Here is a 22,660-nt window from a genome sequence, read left to right on the forward strand (position 1 = left end):
GTGTCATGGGTACATTATACGTGTCATTGCTACATTATACATGTCATGGGTTTCATATTGGTTATGTTTGATTCAACAAAAATCATTTTTGGTATCAGAACCTTTGCAAAACCCTTCATTATGATTCACCATAGCATTAGTGAATGACATCACCTCTGTTAGAAATTGTGTATACAATTTCCTGAAACATAACTAACTTATAACTGTCAACCTGAAAATAGGTAGCATATTCCTTACTAGCCATGTTAACAATTTAGGGCCTCTTTTTAATGAAGCTTAATCACATGATAAATATTTAGAATTTTCCCTTGGGAGTTATGCCCCCTGTATCCTGATAGGTTGTTGGCCTTGTACACTACGGAACAATTTTGAATTACAAAAAGCTGTACATGTATATCATTGTTATAATCTTGTAATTTTTGTTGATTTTGTCCAGGGTACTGATCACCAGTACATGTTTTGCTTACCTTTTTAATTGTAAGAGTTATTCCCCTTCCTTCCTGGCTACATTTACATTGGAGTAATAACGGTTATCTGTGACTTTCAGATCTGCAACTGAAAAATAGCTTTGTGAAGCTTATTTTAAATCAAGTCTATAAGTTATGGTTCACCATACCTCTGTCCATTTTATAATAAAAATTGTTTGTTTGATATGATTGAATTTTTCTTCATATTATGTTTAGATTTACTATTTGAAGTAAAAACTAAATAAAGGATCATTTCCTAAACACCTTTGTATTTTGATTTTTTTTCTTCATCATTTTGATTTATCATCAGTCTATTTAATTGTTAGTAACTGACATGTATTGTGCTTGCAAACTTACATTAAGTCTCTGAAAATGTTGAGGAACACATTTCACACCTTAAATCAATCCACTCCTAGAATAAATTTCCTCAGATATCTTACAATCTGTGTACAGAGGACACAGGAAACATATAGAGCAAAAAACCGAATGTTTATATAGATAGTTTAATATATGTAGTGTAGGGTCAAACACCAGACATATATATGTAGTGTAGGGTCAAACACCAGACGTATATATGTAGTGTAGGGTCAGACGTATATATGTAGTGAAGGGTCAAACACCAGACGTATATATGTAGTGTAGGGTCAAACACCAGACGTATATATGTAGTGTAGGGTCAAACACCAGACGTATATATGTAATGTAGGGTCAAACACCAGACATATATATGTAGTGTAGGGTCAGACGTATATATGTAGTGAAGGGTCAAACACCAGACGTATTTATGTAGTGTAGGGTCAAACACCAGACATATATATGTAGTGTAGGGTCAGACACCAGACGTATATATGTAGTGTAGAGTCAAACACCAGACGTATATATGTAATGTAGGGTCAGACACCAGACGTATATATGTAGTGTAGGGTCAAACACCAGACGTATATATGTAATGTAGGGTCAAACACCAGACATATATATGTAGTGTAGGGTCAGACACCAGACGTATATATGTAGTGTAGGGTCAAACACCAGACGTATATATGTAGTGTAGGGTCAACACCAGACGTATATATGTAGTGTAGGGTCAAACACCAGACGTATATATGTAGTGTAGGGTCAAACACCAGACGTATATATGTAGTGTAGGGTCAAACACCAGACGTATATATGTAGTGTAGGGTCAAACACCAGACGTATATATGTAGTGTAGGGTCAAACACCAGACGTATATATGTAGTGTAGGGTCAGACGTATATATGTAGTGTAGGGTCAGACACCAGACGTATATATGTAGTGTAGGGTCAAACACCAGACGTATATATGTAGTGTAGGGTCAAACACCAGACGTATATATGTAGTGTAGGGTCAGACGTATATATGTAGTGTAGGGTCAAACACCAGACGTATATATGTAGTGTAGGGTCAAACACCAGACGTATATATGTAGTGTAGGGTCAGACACCAGACGTATATATGTAGTGTAGGGTCAAACACCAGACGTATATATGTAGTGTAGGGTCAGACACCAGTATATATGTAGTGTAAGGTTAGACGTATATATGTAGTGTAGGGTCAAACACCAGACGTATATATGTAGTGTAGGGTCAAACACCAGACACATATATATGTAGTGTAGGGTCAGATGTATATATGTAATGTAGGGTCAAACACCAGACGTATATATGTAGTGTAGGGTCAAACACCAGACGTATATATGTAGTGTAGGGTCAAACACCAGACGTATTTATGTAGTGTAGGGTCAAACACCAGACATATATATGTAGTGTAGGGTCAGACACCAGACGTATATATGTAGTGTAGGGTCAGACACCAGACGTATATATGTAGTGTAGGGTCAAACACCAGACGTATATATGTAGTGTAGGGTCAGACGTATATATGTAGTGTAGGGTCAGACACAAGACGTATATATGTAGTGTAGGGTCAGACACCAGACGTATATATGTAGTGTAGAGTCAAACACCAGACATATATATGTAGTGTAGGGTCAGACACCAGACGTATATATGTAGTGTAGGGTCAAACACCAGACGTATATATGTAGTGTAGGGTCAGACGTATATATGTAGTGTAGGGTCAAACACCAGACGTATATATGTAGTGTAGGGTCAGACACCAGACGTATATATGTAGTGTAGGGTCAAACACCAGACGTATATATGTAGTGTAGGGTCAGACGTATATATGTAGTGTAGGGTCAAACACCAGACGTATATATGTAGTGTAGGGTCAGACACCAGACGTATATATGTAGTGTAGGGTCAAACACCAGACGTATATATGTAGTGTAGGGTCAAACACCAGACGTATATATGTAGTGTAGGGTCAGACACCAGACGTATATATGTAGTGTAGGGTCAAACACCAGACGTATATATGTAGTGTAGGGTCAGACACCAGACGTATATATGTAGTGTAGTCAAACACCAGACGTATATATGTAGTGTAGAGTCAAACACCAGACGTATATATGTAGTGTAGGGTCAGACACCAGACGTATATATGTAGTGTAGGGTCAGACACCAGACGTATATATGTAGTGTAGGGTCAAACACCAGACGTATATATGTAATGTAGGGTCAGACGTATATATGTAGTGTAGGGTCAGACACCAGACGTATATATGTAGTGTAGGGTCAAACACCAGACGTATATATGTAATGTAGGGTCAGACGTATATATGTAGTGTAGAGTCAAACACCAGACGTATATATGTAGTGTAGTCAAACACCAGACGTATATATGCAATGTAGGGTCAGACACCAGACGTATATATGTAGTGTAGGGTCAGACACCAGACGTATATATGTAGTGTAGGGTCAAACACCAGACGTATATATGTAGTGTAGGGTCAGACACCAGACGTATATATGTAGTGTAGGGTCAAACACCAGACGTATATATGTAGTGTAGGGTCAGACACCAGACGTATATATGTAGTGTAGGGTCAGACACCAGACATATATATGTAGTGTAGGGTCAGACACCAGACATATATATGTAGTGTAGGGTCAAACACCAGACATATGTATGTAATGTAGGGTCAAACACCAGACATATATATGTAGTGTAGGGTCAGACACCAGACGTATATATGTAGTGTAGGGTCAAACACCAGACATATATATGTAGTGTAGGGTCAGACACCAGACGTATATATGTAGTGTAGGGTCAGACACCAGACGTATATATGTAATGTAGGGTCAAACACCAGACGTATATATGTAGTGTAGGGTCAAACACCAGACGTATATATGTAGTGTAGGGTCAGACGTATATATGTAGTGTAGGGTCAAACACCAGACGTATATATGTAGTGTAAGGTTAGACGTATATATGTAGTGTAGAGTCAAACACCAGACGTATATATGTAGTGTAGGGTCAAACACCAGACGTATATATGTAGTGTAGGGTCAAACACCAGACGTATATATGTAGTGTAGAGTCAAACACCAGACGTATATATGTAGTGTAGGCAAACACCAGACGTATATATGTAGTGTAAGGTTAGACGTATATATGTAGTGTAGGGTCAAACACCAGACGTATATATGTAGTGTAGGGTCAAACACCAGACGTATATATGTAGTGTAGTCAAACACCAGACGTATATATGTAGTGTAAGGTTAGACGTATATATGTAGTGTAGGGTCAAACACCAGACGTATATATGTGGTGTAGGGTCAAACACCAGACGTATATATGTAGTGTAGGGTCAAACACCAGACGTATATATGTAGTGTAGGGTCAAACACCAGACGTATATATGTAATGTAGGGTCAAACACCAGACGTATATATGTAGTGTAGGGTCAAACACCAGACGTATATATGTAGTGTAGGGTCAGACGTATATATGTAATGTAGGGTCAAACACCAGACGTATTTATGTAGTGTAGAGTCAAACACCAGACGTATATATGTAATGTAGGGTCACACACCAGACGTATATATGTAATGTAGGGTCAAACACCAGACGTATATATGTAGTGTAGGGTCAAACGTATATATGTAGTGTAGGGTCAAACACCAGACGTATATATGTAGTGTAGAGTCAAACACCAGACGTATATATGTAATGTAGGGTCAAACGTATATATGTAGTGTAGGGTCAAACACCAGACGTATATATGTAGTGTAGGGTCAGACGTATATATGTAATGTAGGGTCAAACACCAGACGTATTTATGTAGTGTAGAGTCAATTACCAGACGTATATATGTAATGTAGGGTCAAACGTATATATGTAGTGTAGGGTCAAACACCAGACGTATATATGTAGTGTAGGGTCAGACGTATATATGTAATGTAGGGTCAAACACCAGACGTATATATGTAGTGTAGAGTCAAACACCAGACGTATATATGTAATGTAGGGTCAAACGTATATATGTAGTGTAGGGTCAAACACCAGACGTATATATGTAGTGTAGAGTCAAACACCAGACGTATATATGTAGTGTAGAGTCAAACACCAGACGTATATATGTAGTGTAGGGTCAAACACCAGACGTATATATGTAGTGTAGGGTCAAACACCAGACGTATATATGTAGTGTAGGGTCAGACGTATATATGTAGTGTAGGGTCAAACACCAGACGTATATATGTAGTGTAGGGTCAGACACCAGACATATATATGTAGTGTAGGGTCAAACACCAGACGTATATATGTAATGTAGGGTCAGACGTATATATGTAGTGTAGGGTCAGACGTATATATGTAGTGTAGGGTCAAACACCAGACGTATATATGTAGTGTAGGGTCAGACGTATATATGTAGTGTAGGGTCAAACACCAGACGTATATATGTAGTGTAGGGTCAAACACCAGACGTATATATGTAGTGTAGGGTCAGACACCAGACGTATATATGTAGTGTAGGGTCAAACACCAGACGTATATATGTAGTGTAATAAGTCTGATACATATTGAGACTGATTACAATGATATTCACCAAGAGTGAATACAACTGATCTGAAGAAAATATTGATAATAATACCGACATAATGATCATACATAAATTAATATTGAAACTGGTTGAACGAGTCCAAATTATAAACAAAAATATAAATTTCAATGAATACTCCTGAACATTTTCCCGTAGAATAGGTGTTCCGGGGTAGTAGTCTTCTGATTCATCGACGGCACCCGTCATAAAAATCTAGGTCACGGCGACACCCGCCATAACAATCTAGGTCACGGCGACAACCGCCATAACAATCTAGGTCACGGCGACAACCGCAATAACAATATAGGTCACGGTGACAACCGCCATAACAATATAGGTCACGGCGACAACCGCCATAACAATCTAGGTCACGGCGACCCCCGTCACAACAATCTAGGTCACGGCGACACCCGCCACAACAATCTAGGTCACGGCGACACCCGTCATAACAATCTAGGTCACGGCGACACCCGCCATAACAATCTAGGTCACGGCGACACCCGCCATAACAATCTAGGTCACGGCGACCCCCGTCATAACAATCTTGGTCACGGCGACACCCGCCATAACAATCTAGGTCACGGCGACACCCGCCATAAAAATCTGTGTCTAATTTGGGTGAAGTCATAATCTCAAATGAGACTGAGCGAATATCAACGGAACTACCAGGTATATTAACGGAACCACCAGGTATATTAACAACCACAGAACTAGGGTAGTGACAACGGAACTACCAGGTATATTAACAACCACAGAACTAGGGTAGTGACAACGGAACCACCAGGTATATCAACGGAACCACCAGGTATATCAACGGAACTACCAGGTATATAAACAACCACAGAACTAGGGTAGTGACAACAGAACCACCAGGTATATTAACGGAACCACCAGGTATATCAACAGAACTACCAGATATATCAACGGAACTACCAGGTATATTAACGGAACCACCAGGTATATTAACAACCACAGAACTAGGGTAGTGACAACAGAACCACCAGGTATATCAACGGAACTACCAGGTATATCAACGGAACTACCAGGTATATAAACAACCACAGAACTAGGGTAGTGACAACAGAACCACCAGGTATATTAACGGAACTACCAGGTATATAAACAACCACAGAACTAGGGTAGTGACAACAGAACCACCAGGTATATTAACGGAACTACCAGGTATATAAACAACCACAGAACTAGGGTAGTGACAACAGAACCACCAGGTATATCAACGGAACTACCAGGTATATTAACGGAACTACCAGGTATATCAACGGAACTACCAGGTATATCATCGGAACTACCATATATATCAACGGAACCACCAGGTATATTAACAACCACAGAACTAGGGTAGTGACAACAGAACCACCAGGTATATCAACGGAACTACCAGGTATATCAACGGAACTACCAGGTATATTAACGGAACCACCAGGTATATCAACGGAACTACCAGGTATATCGACGGAACCACCAGGTATATCAACGGAACTACCAGGTATATCGACGGAACCACCAGGTATATCGACGGAACTACCAGGTATATCAACGGAACCACCAGGTATAACAACAAGCATCAAACACACATGACGTCATATTGAAACAAAATATTTCCAAAACGAGATAAAGATGCCGAGCATTTAGTAATATTCATCAAATATGAAGAACAGCGTTTCTTCTCAATATTTCAACAAACTCCAGCAAGTTTGTATTAAACTTGTTGATCATAATTAATGATCATCAAGTACGGAATGTGACCGGGTCACTGAATTACACACACCATCTACGTATACGTATCAAAACCGCGTGTGACAAGTAGATTCCCTATGTGATAGCAGGGACGTACATACAGGCATTGGACAGTTATCTGTGGTTAACGACTTAGCGAGATGACGTCGAATTAACTACACTACTTTATTGTGAAACACTTTTCTCCGAAATTTCTCGTTCAATTGTTTCAATTTTTGAATCTGTAAAAGGCTTAATAAATTCCATGTATGTATGTCCCTGATTCTACATGTATCTGTTCATTGCTACAAGAATTCGGGAATGCCGTACATTTGTGACAAAGTGATGTCCGTTGGAGATATTGGAACGTTCTAGGAAATCGATAACTTGGTTAGGTTGTGAAGGTGTGAGTAGGTGTGTCCTTGTCGCCCGGCTGACACCCGCTGTGTCTGACATAGGTTACACTTGTAAAACAACAGTCGATTCAACGTGACTTCCCAACATTACTGCCGCATCGCTCTGTCGTCACCTGCTGGAGCCGCACGCCAACATACGCTCAACATGTGCAAGTGCATGTGACAGAAAACAACTTGCTGACTAGTTTAGGTAGCGACCAAGTCTGTAACATCAGCGACATATTAGGAAGCTTAGAGACCATTCTCGCTGTTGTAGCTTTGTGGTTTTGTAAACTAATACCGTTCCATTTTCTGCATTTTCCATTGGAGTGGTTTCATTTTTCGGAATTGGAAATTCTTTCAATACTCCGCGGCGTTATAGACAGAACAGTTGTATAGTAGAGCACAGTGTTAGATAGAGCTCGAGGGAAGATGTCGTCACCTACTGATACTGCCGTTGGGATGTTCTCCGCCTGGGAGTTTCGGTGTGTGGGTATTGCCTACTTTATATTTGGTGAGTATTTCTGTCGTAATAATGTGAATTGATATGTAACGAAAAGGATTTTAACTTCAATAAGGTACTTTTTTTATCAATAATTACGCGCTCGGTACCGGTCTGCCGTTCCTCTAATATAGTGATGAGTTGAAAACTCGCCGTCCTCCCCTAATATAGTGACGACTTTACGCCTGCCCGCCCTCTAATTATATAATGATGAGTTGATACTGGTCGTCCTCCAGTATTATAGCGATGAGTTGACGCCTGGTCGTCCTCCAGTATTATAGAGATGAGTTGACGCCTGGTCCTCCTCCGGTATTATAGTGATGAGTTAACGCCTGGTCGTCCTCTAGTATTATAGTGATGAGCTGACGCCTGGTCCTCCTCCAGTATTATAGTGATGAGTTGACGCCTGGTCGTCCTCTAGTATTATAGTGATGAGCTGACGCCTGGTCCTCCTCCAGTATTATAGTGATGGGTTGACGCCTGGTCCTCCTCCAGTATTATAGTGATGAGTTGACGCCTGGTCCTTCTCCAGTATTATAGTGATGAGTTGACGCCTGATCGTCCTCTAGTATTATAGTGATGAGTTGACGCCTGGTCGTCCTCCAGTATTATAGTGATGAGTTGACGCCTGGTCGTCCTCTAGTATTATAGTGATGAGTTGACGCCTGGTCCTCCTCCAGTATTATAGTGATGAGTTGACGCCTGGTCGTCCTCCAGTATTATAGAGATGAGTTGACGCCTGTTCCTCCTCCAGTATTATAGTGATGAGTTGACGCCTGGTCCTCCTCCAGTATTATAGTGATGAGTTGACGCCTGGTCCTCCTCCAGTATTATAGTGATGAGTTGACGCCTGGTCCTCCTCCAGTATTATAGTGATGAGTTGACGCCTGGTCGTCCTCCAGTATTATAGTGGTGAGTTGACGCCTGGTCCTCCTCTAGTAATATAGTGATGAGTTGACGCCTGGTCCTCCTCCAGTATTATAGTGATAAGTTGACGGCTGGTCCTCCTCCAGTATTATAGTGATGAGTTGACGCCTGGTCCTCCTCCAGTATTATAGTGATGAGCCAGTATTATAGTGATGGGTTGACGCCTGGTCCTCCTCCAGTATTATAGTGATAAGTTGACGCCTGGTCGTCCTCCAGTATTATAGTGATGAGTTGACGCCTGGTCGTCCTCCAGTATTATAGTGATGAGTTGACGCCTGGTCGTCCTCTAGTATTATAATGATGAGTTGACGCCTGGTCGTCCTCCAGTATTATAGTGATGAGTTGACGCCTGGTCCTCCTCCAGTATTATAGTGATAAGTTGACGCCTGGTCGTCATCCAGTATTATAGTGATGAGTTGACGCCTGGTCCTCCTCCAGTATGATAGTGATAAGTTGACGCCTGGTCCTCCTCCAGTATTATAGTGATAAGTAAATCAATGCCTAAATTAATTTGCAGTCGTTATCGCTTTGTATTGTAAAAGGTGGGAATGTGCTGGTTTAGCGAAAAGGTGTAAAGGAACGTATTGTTTACAGTAGTTTATGTTATGACTGGGATATAATGTTGTTAATAAGAGAGACTGTGGCTTTTAATTGATTGAGCATCCGCCTTATTCACTCGACCTCGCTCCATCAGACTTTCATCTATTTCCAAAACTAAAAACAGCTATTTCAGGCACCCTAACCCCGACTGTGGATGACTTTCTGAAGAGCAAAGAAAAGGAGTTCTATAAAAGTGGCACTGAGACCTTAAACACCGCTGGGCAAAAGTGTATAGAAACTGAAGGGGATTATATTATGTTGAACAATAATACAATATGTCCGGCGAAATTCAAATCCTTCAATATGAGGCTTACAACATATCAACTAGCCCTCGTAACATAGCATTACATGTGTTACAATTTATATGACGTCATCACGGTATCAATAGGTTATGGAGACTCTTCACCTACTACTATACATACAGTATGTAAATTATGTACATTAATATATTGGTGAACTAAGTCTATGACAGGACTTTCAAGTCGAATCAAAACAATTCAGGTCACTGTACGCAACATTGTTTCCTTCCTGTGATTTCCAAGAGAATACAGTGATTGTAACAAGTCAGCTGATGTAAAGCAAGCGTAGCATGACAGGTATAATGGCAGTGTCGGGTAGGTCACAATGGTGTCAGGGTAGGTCACAGTGTTGTCAGGGTAGGTCACAGTGTTGTCAGGGTAGGTCACAATGGTGTCAGGGTATGTCACAGTGTTGTCAGGGTAGGTCACAGTGTTGTCAGGGTAGGTCACAATGGTGTCAGGGTATGTCACAGTAGTGTCAGGGTAGGTCACAGTGTTATCAGGGTAGGTCACAGTGTTGTCAGGGTAGGTCACAGTGTTGTCAGGATATGTCACAGTAGTGTAAGGGTAGGTCACAGTGTTGTCAGGGTAGGTCACAGTGTTGTCAGGGTAGGTCACAATGGTGTCAGGGTAGGTCACAATGGTTTCAGGGTAGGTCACAGTGTTGTCAGGGTACGTCACAATGGTGTCAGGGTAGGTCACAATAGTGTCAAGGTAGGTCACAGTAGTGTCAGGGTAGGTCACAGTGTTGTCAGGGTATGTCACAGTGTTGTCAGGGTAGGTCACAATGGTGTCAGGGTAGGTCACAATGGTGTCAGGGTATGTCACAGTAGTGTCAGGGTAGGTCACAGTAGTGTCAGGGTAGGTCACAGTGTTGTCAGGGTAGGTCACAATGGTGTCAAGGTAGGTCACAGTAGTGTCAGGGTAGGTCACAGCGGTGTCAGGGTAGGTCACAGCGGTGTCGGGGTATGTCACAGTAGTGTCAGGGTAGGTCACAGCGGTGCCAGGGTAGGTCACAGCGGTGTCAGGGTAGGTCACAGCGGTGCCAGGGTAGGTCACAGTGTTGTCAGGGTAGGTCACAATGGTGTCAGGGTATGTCACAGTAGTGTCAGGGTAGGTCACAGTGTTGTCAGGGTAGGTCACAATGGTGTCAGGGTATGTCACAGTAGTGTCAGGGTAGGTCACAGTAGTGTCAGGGTAGGTCACAGCGGTGTCAGGGTAGGTCACAGTAGTGTCAGGGTAGGTCACAGCGGTGTCAGGGTAGGTCACAGCGGTGTTAGGGTAGGTCACAGTGTTGTCGGGTATGTCACAGCGGTGTTAGGGTAGGTCACAGCGGTGTCGAGATAGGTCACGATAGTTCTTTGGTAGGTCACAGCGGTGTCGGTAGGTCATGATGGTTCTTGGGTAGATCACAGTGGTGTTGGGAAAGGTTACGAATATCTCTCAAATATCTCTTTATATCAAAGTTCTCCAAAGGTATTATTACATTATAGACTGTCACTGGGTAGGCTTTATCACTAGGTAGGCTTTGTCAATGGGAAGACTCTGTCAATGGGTAGACTTTATCACTAGGTAGGCTTTATCACTAGGTAGGCTTTATCACTAGGTAGGCTTTATCACTAGGTAGACTTTGTCACTGGGTAGGCTTTGTCACTGGGTAGATCGACTTGTCATGGGGTAGCTTTGTCACTAGGTAGCTTTGTCAATGGAAGACTCTGTCAATGGTGTAGTCTGTCAAAGGGTAGACTCTGTCAATGGGTAGACTCTGTCACTGGGTAGACTTCTGTTCAATGGGTAGGCTTTGTCACTGTATGCTTGTCAATGGGAGACTCTTTCAATGGGTAGCTTTTATCACTAGGTAGGCTTGTCAATGGGAAAGATCTGTGTCAATGGTAGACGTCACTGGGTAGACTATGTTCACTGGGTCTAGGCTTGTCAAGGGTAGACTTCTGTCAAGGGTAGGCTTATCACTGAGTAGACTAGTCATGAGTAGACTATGTACTGGTTAGACTCTGTCACTGGGTAGACTCTGTCAATGGGTAGGCTTTGTCAGGGTCGGCTTTATCAATGGGTTAGGATTGTCACTGGGTAGATAGACTTGTCAAGGTAGGCTGTCACTGGGTAGGTTGTCAATCTGGGTAGGCTTTGTCAATGGGTAGACTCTGTCAATGGGTAGGCTTTGTCACTGGGTAGGCTTTGTCAATGGGTAGGCTTTTGTCACTGGGTAGACTCTGTCAATGGGTAGGCTTTGTCACTGGGTAGGCTTTGTCAATGGGTAGACTCTGTCACTGGGTAGACTCTGTCAATGGGTAGGCTTTGTCACTGGGTAGACTATGTCACTGGGTAGGCTTTATCACTGTGTAGGCTTTGTCAATGGGTAGGCTTTGTCACTGGGTAGGCTTTGTCACTGGGTAGGCTTTGTCACTGGGTAGGCTTTGTCACTGGGTAGACTCTGTCAATGGGTGGACTGTCACTGGGTAGACTCTGTCAATGGGTAGGCTTTGTCAATGGGTAGGCTTTATCACTGAGTAGACTATGTCACTGGGTAGACTCTGTCAATGGGTAGGCTTTGTCACTGGGTAGGCTTTATCAATGGGTAGGCTTTGTCACTGGGTAGACTTTGTCAATGGGTAGGCTTTTTTCTGGGGTAGGCTTTGTCAATGGGTAGACTCTGTCAATGGGTAGGCTTTGTCACTGGGTAGGCTTTGTCAATGGGTAGGCTTTTGTCACTGGGTAGACTTTGTGAATGGGTAGGCTTTGTCACTGGGTAGGCTTTGTCAATGGGTAGACTCTGTCACTGGGTAGACTCTGTCAATGGGTAGGCTTTGTCACTGGGTAGACAGGTCACTGGGGTAGGCTTTATCACTGTGTAGGCTTTGTCAATGGGTAGGCTTTGTCACTGGGTAGGCTTTGTCACTGGGTAGGCTTTGTCAATGGGTAGGCTTTGTCCACTGGGTAGACTCTGTCAATGGGTAGACTCTGTCAATGGGTAGACTCTGTCAATGGGTAGGCTTTATCACTGAGTAGACTCTGTCACTGGGTAGACTCTGTCAATGGGTAGGCTTTTGTCACTGGGTAGGCTTTATCAATGGGTAGGCTTTGTCACTGGGTAGACTTTGTCAATGGGTAGGCTTTTTTCTGGGGTAGGCTTTGTCAATGGGTAGACTCTGTCAATGGGTAGGCTTTGTCACTGGGTAGGCTTTGTCAATGGGTAGGCTTTTGTCACTGGGTAGACTTTGTGAATGGGTAGGCTTTGTCACTGGGTAGGCTTTGTCAATGGGTAGACTCTGTCACTGGGTAGACTCTGTCAATGGGTAGGCTTTGTCACTGGGTAGACTATGTCACTGGGTAGGCTTTATCACTGGGTAGGCTTTGTCAATGGGTAGGCTTTGTCACTGGGTAGGCTTTGTCACTGGGTAGGCTTTGTCACTGGGTAGGCTTTGTCACTGGGTAGACTCTGTCACTGGGTAGGCTTTGTCAATGGGTAGGCTTTGTCGATCGGTAGGCTTTGTCAATGGGTAGGCTTTGTGACTGGGTAGACTTTGTGACTGGGTAGACTCTGTCACTGGGTAGACTTTGTCACTGGGTAGGCTTTGTCAATGGGTAGGCTTTGTCAATGGGTAGGCTTTGTGACTGGGTAGACTCTGTCACTGGGTAGACTTTGTCACTGGGTAGACTTTGTCAATGGGTAGGCTTTGTCGATCGGTAGGCTTTGTCAATGGATAGGCTTTGTGACTGGGTAGACTCTGTCACTGGGTAGACTTTGTCACTGGGTAGACTTTGTCAATGGGTAGGCTTTGTCGATCGGTAGGCTTTGTCAATGGATAGGCTTTGTCACTGGGTAGACTTTGTCACTAGGTAGACTTTGTCAATGGGTAGGCTTTGTGACTGGGTAGACTTTGTCACTGGGTAGGCTGTGTTATACTTTGATTCCAACCGGTACTTTTTCAAGTAGTTTTGAACTTGCCCGTGAGTCCCATTACTTAAGGTTTAATAAATATTTCTTAGATACTTCTTGCCATGACTACAATTCCGCGCGGTTGCCTAGGACATGCTTCCTTGATATACAGCATATGAAAGAAGAACATAATTATGTCGCTTGGCACTGGACGGTATATCGGGATAAATCAAACAAAATATTTATGAATTCAAGTAATACTGAATGATGAATATATGTACATGTATGTGCATTAGCATCAGCATTAGCATCAGTGGTAGATCAAACTTTAACCGTCCGTCGTCCGTATAACATTCATTGACTGTATTATCGGATTTCCTTCGGGTGTTTTTGATTGTCTGGACTTATCTGGGTTTAGACTATATGCATGTCTTCGTAAACTTCTTCATTAGCAAACGAGGACCGTAATCAGTTGATCAGGGCTGTCATACCTCTATATCTGGCTCTTGAGATACGACATTGTGTTTTTGCTATTCATATTGTCCAGCTTTGTCAGTACTGGACACTGAGAATTATGATCAATCGTGACCAAACACTAATTTCCTTAGAACTCTAAAATGTGTGCAGAAATCACGGACCATGGCCTGTTACGACTTTCTGTCCTCACTAACGACTCTCATATGTGTGTGTGACCTTTTGACACTGTGTCTTTTACTCCTGCACTCATTCCTGTCCAATGGAGTATTTTCGCGTGCCCGTGATTTACATTTCACAATTCCCAGATGTGATCTACGGATTGCCTTCAGCATCAAAGACTGCGTGATGTCCTAAAAGTATACCCTCTACACACGACAGTTCATCTCGGCATGTCCAATAATGACGTGTCGAGTCTGAGCTCTGTTTATTTTTCATCTTTCGAAAACTTTCAATGTGACAGTATGTTGTTGACCTCGGTATCTGGAACTTGGTCCTGTTTCGTCCTTTCAGATAGCTCTGACACGGTTTTATGGTTTTCTGAATATCGTTGTCCTGTTTCGTCCTTTCAGATAGCTCTGACACGGTTTTATGGTTTTCTGAATATCGTTTGTAGCGGTTTGTGACCAGTTTTGATTTTTATCTCTTGACTAAATATAAATTGGTGATATTTCGTACATTCAGTCCTTACATTTGCTGTGTTTCCGTGAACGCAGGCGAGGCATCAGATCCCGGTCCCGTAGAATGCTTGTTTAGTAATATCGTAAAACAGGTGCCACCTTCTGTCACGGGTTTTGTTTTGTCTCTGGAAACTGTCCTCCTGTATTTCCTATACCCACGTGGTGTCTTCAACAAGTATAACAAGTATTTTCCGAAGTGGTGAATTGTGTACGTGTACGTGTACGTGTGTGTGTGTTTTTATGTTAACCCATTTGTTTGACGGTCCTTGTTTTTGCCTGGTCAGATTCAACACCTTTATCTATCAGTTTTTGTCAAACATAGCTTATTTGGTTTCGACGGAATGAATACTTATCCGATGTTAATTTCAATTTCGTCAAGAACTTTCTTCAGTCGTTCGTCACGTTTTGGATCCCATATCTAATATATCATCAACGATTGAATCCTTCTAAACCATTCATCATTTCTCTCTGGCACACTGTTGGCGCTGATTGTTATAACGAACGATAACCCCCGGAGGAAGTATCGCCCGAATGGAATGTTGAAAGGGCAAAGTTTAATGTTCTCTTGAAAATTTTCGCTCGTGGCATGTTCGTGATTACATCTTCCACATTTTCCATTCGTTTAGTTAAAAAGATATTTTATTGAAACATTAGAAAGTGTTCCTCTAATTATTGCTGTGTTGAGGTTCTATACAAATCCGTATGTTAGGTTTAACTACGGTCACCATAGAGGTTACCACCTATGGAGTAATGTTTACGTTAGGTTTGACTACGGTCACCATAGAGGTTACCACCTATGGAGTAATGTTTACGTTAGGTTTGACTACGGTCACCATAGAGGTTACCACCTATGGAGTAATGTTTACGTTAGGTTTAACTACGGTCACCATAGAGGTTACCACCTATGGAGTAATGTTTACGTTAGGTTTGACTACGGTCACCATAGAGGTTACCACCTATGGAGTAATGTTTACGTTAGGTTTGACTACGGTCACCATAGAGGTTACCACCTATGGAGTAATGTTTACGTTAGGTTTAACTACGGTCACCATAGAGGTCACCACCTATGTAGTAATGTTTACGTAAGGTTTAACTACGGTCACCATAGAGGTTACCACCTATGGAGTAGGTTCTTCCTGCTTCACTACAGATGATAATAATATGGCGTTTTAGATACAGCTATATCACAGCACCATAGCCGTCCCAAACCGGTTCACAAATATTAACCGTTATTTGGCCATTGGCCATCATCTGTAGCTGAGTCGACTGGAATACACCAGGGTGAAGTATCTCGATTAGGGGACTCGAACCAGCGACCTTCGGTCACGTAGCTCTGTGTCCTACCACGGCACCACAGCCTCCGTAACACATTTTTCAAGTTACTAATTCCCTCTGTGTCTGAGCGTAAACGGAACCACCAGTCTTGATAGCGTTAACACATGGCATACGACCTCAGCCTCGAAATACGTCATATAAACTTTTCTCTTGTTGTTCACATTTGACTGTCGTTTTCGTTGTTCACATTTGACTGTCGTTTTCGTTGTTCACATTTGACTGTCGTTTTCGTTGAACAAAACACTATTTTGAGCTCCTACCATCGGTCCGAATGTGATATTTGTCGTTGGTTGTTCACGTTAATATTGCCTTCGGTGTTTATCCGTAGTCTGAATATGATCTAAATTTCGATTATGGTTCTTTCACTTCATCGGTATTGTATATTCTGTCAACAAAGTTACTTAAATTACACTGATCTGTGTCTATCTGGATTTATCTCCTAATGTCTCAAGATTCCCATACTGCCATGTCTGTTTTATTCAATGACTTTGGAGGTGTCAGGTCGAAGATGGTTACCGATTCACACACCCTGTCAATGATGTCATGTCTGGTGATATGTCACACCATAATCTCGGGAACAATCCACTTTATCATGTATATAGACCGCGGTCAGACAAACTCTTTGTAGTACAGAATGGTGACTGATATTACTAAAAACATACGAGGAACCACCTCTGTTAGTACCTAATGCCCAAAATCATACAAACACTTGAATAAATGTAACTTGGGCGATCGACCGGTGTATTGACTTTATTACAGAACCTTAGATAAACACATTTCACAATACAGACTCTTTTCACTTACGATGTACACAGAGGTCAAACTAAATGATACCATTGCCATCAAACCATGAAATCAAAACAGTATATGTACTAATGTACTTATTTAAATACACGCAGCTGGGTGTACGATTTCTACGACGACCACTTCATACGATGACGAAGTCACGTTAGCGCGTGTACCAGCGTAACTCATTCTTTGTGTCTTTTTTATTGGGGGGGGGGGGGGGGGGGAGGAGTAATTGAATTTATCCGGAAAATTTTGATTTCAGTGTAATGAAATTGATTGAAAAAAAGGCGCCCTCCTAATACGGTTATCTGATGGTGATGACACGATCTCTTGTATGTATCATTGTCTGGGAGAAGCCACGACACATGTATTTAATTACTGTGTACTGTCAGTGGATGTAAGATGTCAAACAACTCAATATTAAAACGACCTTTAGACCAGAAATCAACCCAATAGCAAATAATGTCACGCGATATTATCAGAGAGGACTAATAAATAGGGGAATCAACTTAAGTTTGAACATGTGGGATCAATATAGATCGGCCATGTGGCCTTGTCGTGACGTGTACACATAATGAGAGTGGTCAGTGTACCAAGACACTCTATAATGAACTATAATGAACAGCGATGGTGTCATTTTACCCTGTTACCGAGTGTTAATCAAACATCATCATTCTTTAATTCCTCATAAAGAGATACATAGAAATTCAAATTAATAAATACATTTCAATCATTTTCTTTTACAGTCTATGGTTTTCAAAATTGGAGAGAAAAAATAATTTGTCGCGTTCGCGTCGCGAAGCGCGTGTCTGTTGATTTAGCTTTGGTCGTTGGCTGCGAGAAATGCATGTGATGCAGCTCTCAGAAAGCGAGTAGCCATTATCTGGAAGGTTTTGGAGTCCTCATTGATTTGGACAATTCCTTCATCTGATGTATTGTCTAGAATTAAAAACATTTCAATCCCACACAAGTCCAGCACGTCTGTCAGAAACCTGTCCCTCACTGAATAAGTGGCCCCACATTGTGTGACATAATGTCGGATAAGATCTGTTCGTCTTTTCCCACATTTGAGGCATATTTGATCGTTATTCTGAGGCGGGTAAGTAAGTAACTTCGACACAAATCTCGAGCAATTAAGGTCGGATGTAGATTTCGGGTTGACCCATAGCCCATGGGGATGAATATGCCGATGAACACATTTAAACCTGTCGAAATCGTTGTCTCGGTTCATTCTGTCCGTCCACAATTTTGTTTCGCGATTTCTAATGGAGAAATTTACAAACAATTTCCATAATAATTTTTCACCGGGGTGGAATCGTAGGTTATAACATACCAGGACGGTATCGTAGGTTATAACATACCAGGACGGTATCGTAGGTTATAACATACCGGGACGGTATCGTAGGTTATAACATACCGGGACGGTATCGTAGGTTATAACATACCGGGACGGTATCGTAGGTTATAACATACCGGGACGGTATCGTAGGTTATAACATACCGGGACGGTATCGTAGGGTTATAACATACCGGGACGGTATCGTAGGGTTATAACATACCGGGACGGTATCGTAGGGTTATAACATACCGGGACGGTATCGTGGGTTATAACATACCGGGACGGTATCGTGGGTTATAACATACCGGGACGGTATCGTGGGTTATAACATACCGGGACGGTATCGTGGGTTATAACATACCGGGACGGTATCGTGGGTTATAACATACCGGGACGGTATCGTGGGTTATAACATACCGGGACGGTATCGTGGGTTATAACATACCGGGACGGTATCGTGGGTTATAACATACCGGGACGGTATCGTGGGTTATAACATACCGGGCACGGTATCGTGGGTTATAACATACCGGGACGGTATCGTGGGTTATAACATACCGGGACGGTATCGTAGGTTATAACATACCGGGACGGTATCGTGGGTTATAACATACCGGGACGGTATCGTGGGTTATAACATACCGGGACGGTATCGTAGGTTATAACATACCAGGACGGTATTATAGGTTATAACATACCAGGACGGTATCGTAGGTTATAACATACCAGGACGGTATTATAGGTTATAACATACCAGGGACGGTATTATAGGTTATAACATACCAGGACGGTATCGTAGGTTATAACATACCAGGACGGTATTATAGGTTATAACATACCAGGACGGTATCGTGGGTTATAACATACCGGGACGGTATCGTAGGTTATAACATACCGGGACGGTATCGTAGGTTATAACATACCAGGACGGTATCGTAGGTTATAACATACCGGGACGGTATCGTAGGTTATAACATACTGGGACGGTATCGTAGGTTATAACATACCGGGACGGTATCGTGGGTTATAACATACCGGGACGGTATCGTAGGTTATAACATACCGGGACGGTATCGTGGGTTATAACATACCGGGACGGTATCGTAGGTTATAACATACAGGACGGTATCGTGGGTTATAACATACCGGGACGGTATCGTAGGTTATAACATACCGGGACGGTATCGTGGGTTATAACAAACCGGGACGGTATCGTGGGTTATAACATACCAGGACGGTATCGTGGGTTATAACATACCGGGACGGTATCGTAGGTTATAACATACCGGGACGGTATCGTAGGTTATAACATACCGGGACGGTATCGTAGGTTATAACATACCGGGACGGTATCGTGGGTTATAACATACCGGGACGGTATCGTAGGTTATAACATACCGGGACGGTATCGTAGGTTATAACATACCGGGACGGTATCGTAGGTTATAACATACCGGGACGGTATCGTAGGTTATAACATACCGGGACGGTATCGTAGGTTATAACATACCGGGACGGTATCGTAGGTTATAACATACCGGGACGGTATCGTAGGTTATAACATACCGGGACGGTATCGTAGGTTATAACATACCGGGACGGTATCGTAGGTTATAACATACCGGGACGGTATCGTAGGTTATAACATACCGGGACGGTATCGTAGGTTATAACATACCGGGACGGTATCGTAGGGTTATAACATACCGGGACGGTATCGTAGGTTATAACATACCGGGACGGTATCGTAGGTTATAACATACCGGGACGGTATCGTAGGTTATAACATACCGGGACGGTATCGTAGGTTATAACATACCGGGACGGTATCGTAGGTTATAACATACCGGGACGGTATCGTGGGTTATAACATACCGGGACGGTATCGTAGGTTATAACATACCGGGACGGTATCGTAGGTTATAACATACAGGACGGTATCGTAGGTTATAACATACCGGGACGGTATCGTAGGTTATAACATACCGGGACGGTATCGTAGGTTATAACATACAGGACGGTATCGTGGGTTATAACATACCGGGACGGTATCGTAGGTTATAACATACCGGGACGGTATCGTAGGTTATAACATACCGGGACGGTATCGTAGGTTATAACATACAGGACGGTATCGTGGGTTATAACATACCGGGACGGTATCGTAGGTTATAACATACCGGGACGGTATCGTGGGTTATAACATACCGGGACGGTATCGTGGGTTATAACATACCAGGACGGTATCGTAGGTTATAACATACCGGGACGGTATCGTAGGTTATAACATACCGGGACGGTATCGTAGGTTATAACATGCCGGGACGGTATCGTAGGTTATAACATACCGGGACGGTATCGTAGGTTATAACATACCGGGACGGTATCGTGGGTTATAACATACCGGGACGGTATCGTGGGTTATAACATACCGGGACGGTATCGTAGGTTATAACATACAGGACAGTATCGTAGGTTATAACATACCGGGACGGTATCGTAGGTTATAACATACCGGGACGGTATCGTGGGTTATAACATACCGGGACGGTATCGTAGGTTATAACATACCGGGACGGTATCGTAGGTTATAACATACCGGGACGGTATCGTAGGTTATAACATACCGGGACGGTATCGTGGGTTATAACATACCGGGACGGTATCGTAGGTTATAACATACCGGGACGGTATCGTGGGTTATAACATACCGGGACGGTATCGTGGGTTATAACATACCGGGACGGTATCGTGGGTTATAACATACCAGGGACGGTATCGTAGGTTATAACATACCAGGACGGTATCGTAGGTTATAACATACCGGGACGGTATCGTAGGTTATAACATACCGGGACGGTATCGTGGGTTATAACATACCGGGACGGTATCGTAGGTTATAACATACCGGGACGGTATCGTAGGTTATAACATACCGGGACGGTATCGTAGGTTATAACATACCGGGACGGTATCGTAGGTTATAACATACCGGGACGGTATCGTAGGTTATAACATACCGGGACGGTATCGTAGGTTATAACATACCGGGACGGTATCGTGGGTTATAACATACCGGGACGGTATCGTGGGTTATAACATACCGGGACGGTATCGTAGGTTATAACATACCAGGGACGGTATCGTGGGTTATAACATACCGGGACGGTATCGTAGGTTATAACATACCGGGACGGTATCGTAGGTTATAACATACCAGGACGGTATCGTAGGTTATAACATACCGGGGACGGTATCGTAGGTTATAACATACCAGGACGGTATCGTAGGTTATAACATACCGGGACGGTATCGTAGGTTATAACATACCGGGACGGTATCGTAGGTTATAACATACCGGACGGAATCCGGGACGGTATCGTAGGTTATAACATACCGGGACGGTATCGTAGGTTATAACATACCGGGACGGTATCGTAGGTTATAACATACAGGGACGGTATCGTAGGTTATAACATACCGGGACGGTATCGTAGGTTATAACATACCAGGACGGTATCGTAGGTTATAACATACCGGGACGGTATCGTAGGTTATAACATACCAGGACGGTATCGTGGGTTATAACATACCAGGACGGTATCGTGGGTTATAACATACCGGGACGGTATCGTAGGTTATAACATACCGGGACGGTATCGTAGGTTATAACATACCGGGACGGTATCGTAGGTTATAACATACCGGGACGGTATCGTAGGTTATAACATACCGGGACGGTATCGTAGGTTATAACATACAGGGACGGTATCGTAGGTTATAACATACCGGGACGGTATCGTAGGTTATAACATACCGGGACGGTATCGTAGGTTATAACATACCGGGACGGTATCGTAGGTTATAACATACCGGGACGGTATCGTGGGTTATAACATACCGGGACGGTATCGTAGGTTATAACATACCGGGACGGTATCGTAGGTTATAACATACCGGGACGGTATCGTAGGTTATAACATACAGGGACGGTATCGTAGGTTATAACATAGCGGGACGGTATCGTAGGTTATAACATAGCGGGACGGTATCGTAGGTTATAACATACCGGGACGGTATCGTGGGTTATAACATACCGGGACGGTATCGTAGGTTATAACATACCGGGACGGTATCGTAGGTTATAACATACCGGGACGGTATCGTAGGTTATAACATACCGGGACGGTATCGTAGGTTATAACATACCGGGACGGTATCGTGGGTTATAACATTACCTACCACC

The 22,660-nt window shown here is 42.9% G+C and overlaps 1 protein-coding gene across 1 annotated transcript in view; it reads left to right on the top strand.

Annotated features, from left to right (window-relative positions):
• The first annotated feature begins 7,595 nt into the window (after nt 1–7,595).
• Nucleotides 7,596–22,660, top strand: part of LOC117322974 (visual pigment-like receptor peropsin) — a 32,310-nt gene continuing 17,245 nt past the window's right edge. Inside the window, exon 1 of the mRNA XM_033877948.1 lies at nt 7,596–8,085. Coding sequence (XP_033733839.1) covers nt 8,004–8,085 — 82 coding nt within the window. The 5' untranslated portion in view covers nt 7,596–8,003. The remainder of the gene's footprint in view (nt 8,086–22,660) is intronic.

Source organism: Pecten maximus, chromosome 1, assembly GCF_902652985.1.
Source record: "Pecten maximus chromosome 1, xPecMax1.1, whole genome shotgun sequence".
NCBI lineage: Eukaryota > Metazoa > Mollusca > Bivalvia > Pectinida > Pectinidae > Pecten > Pecten maximus.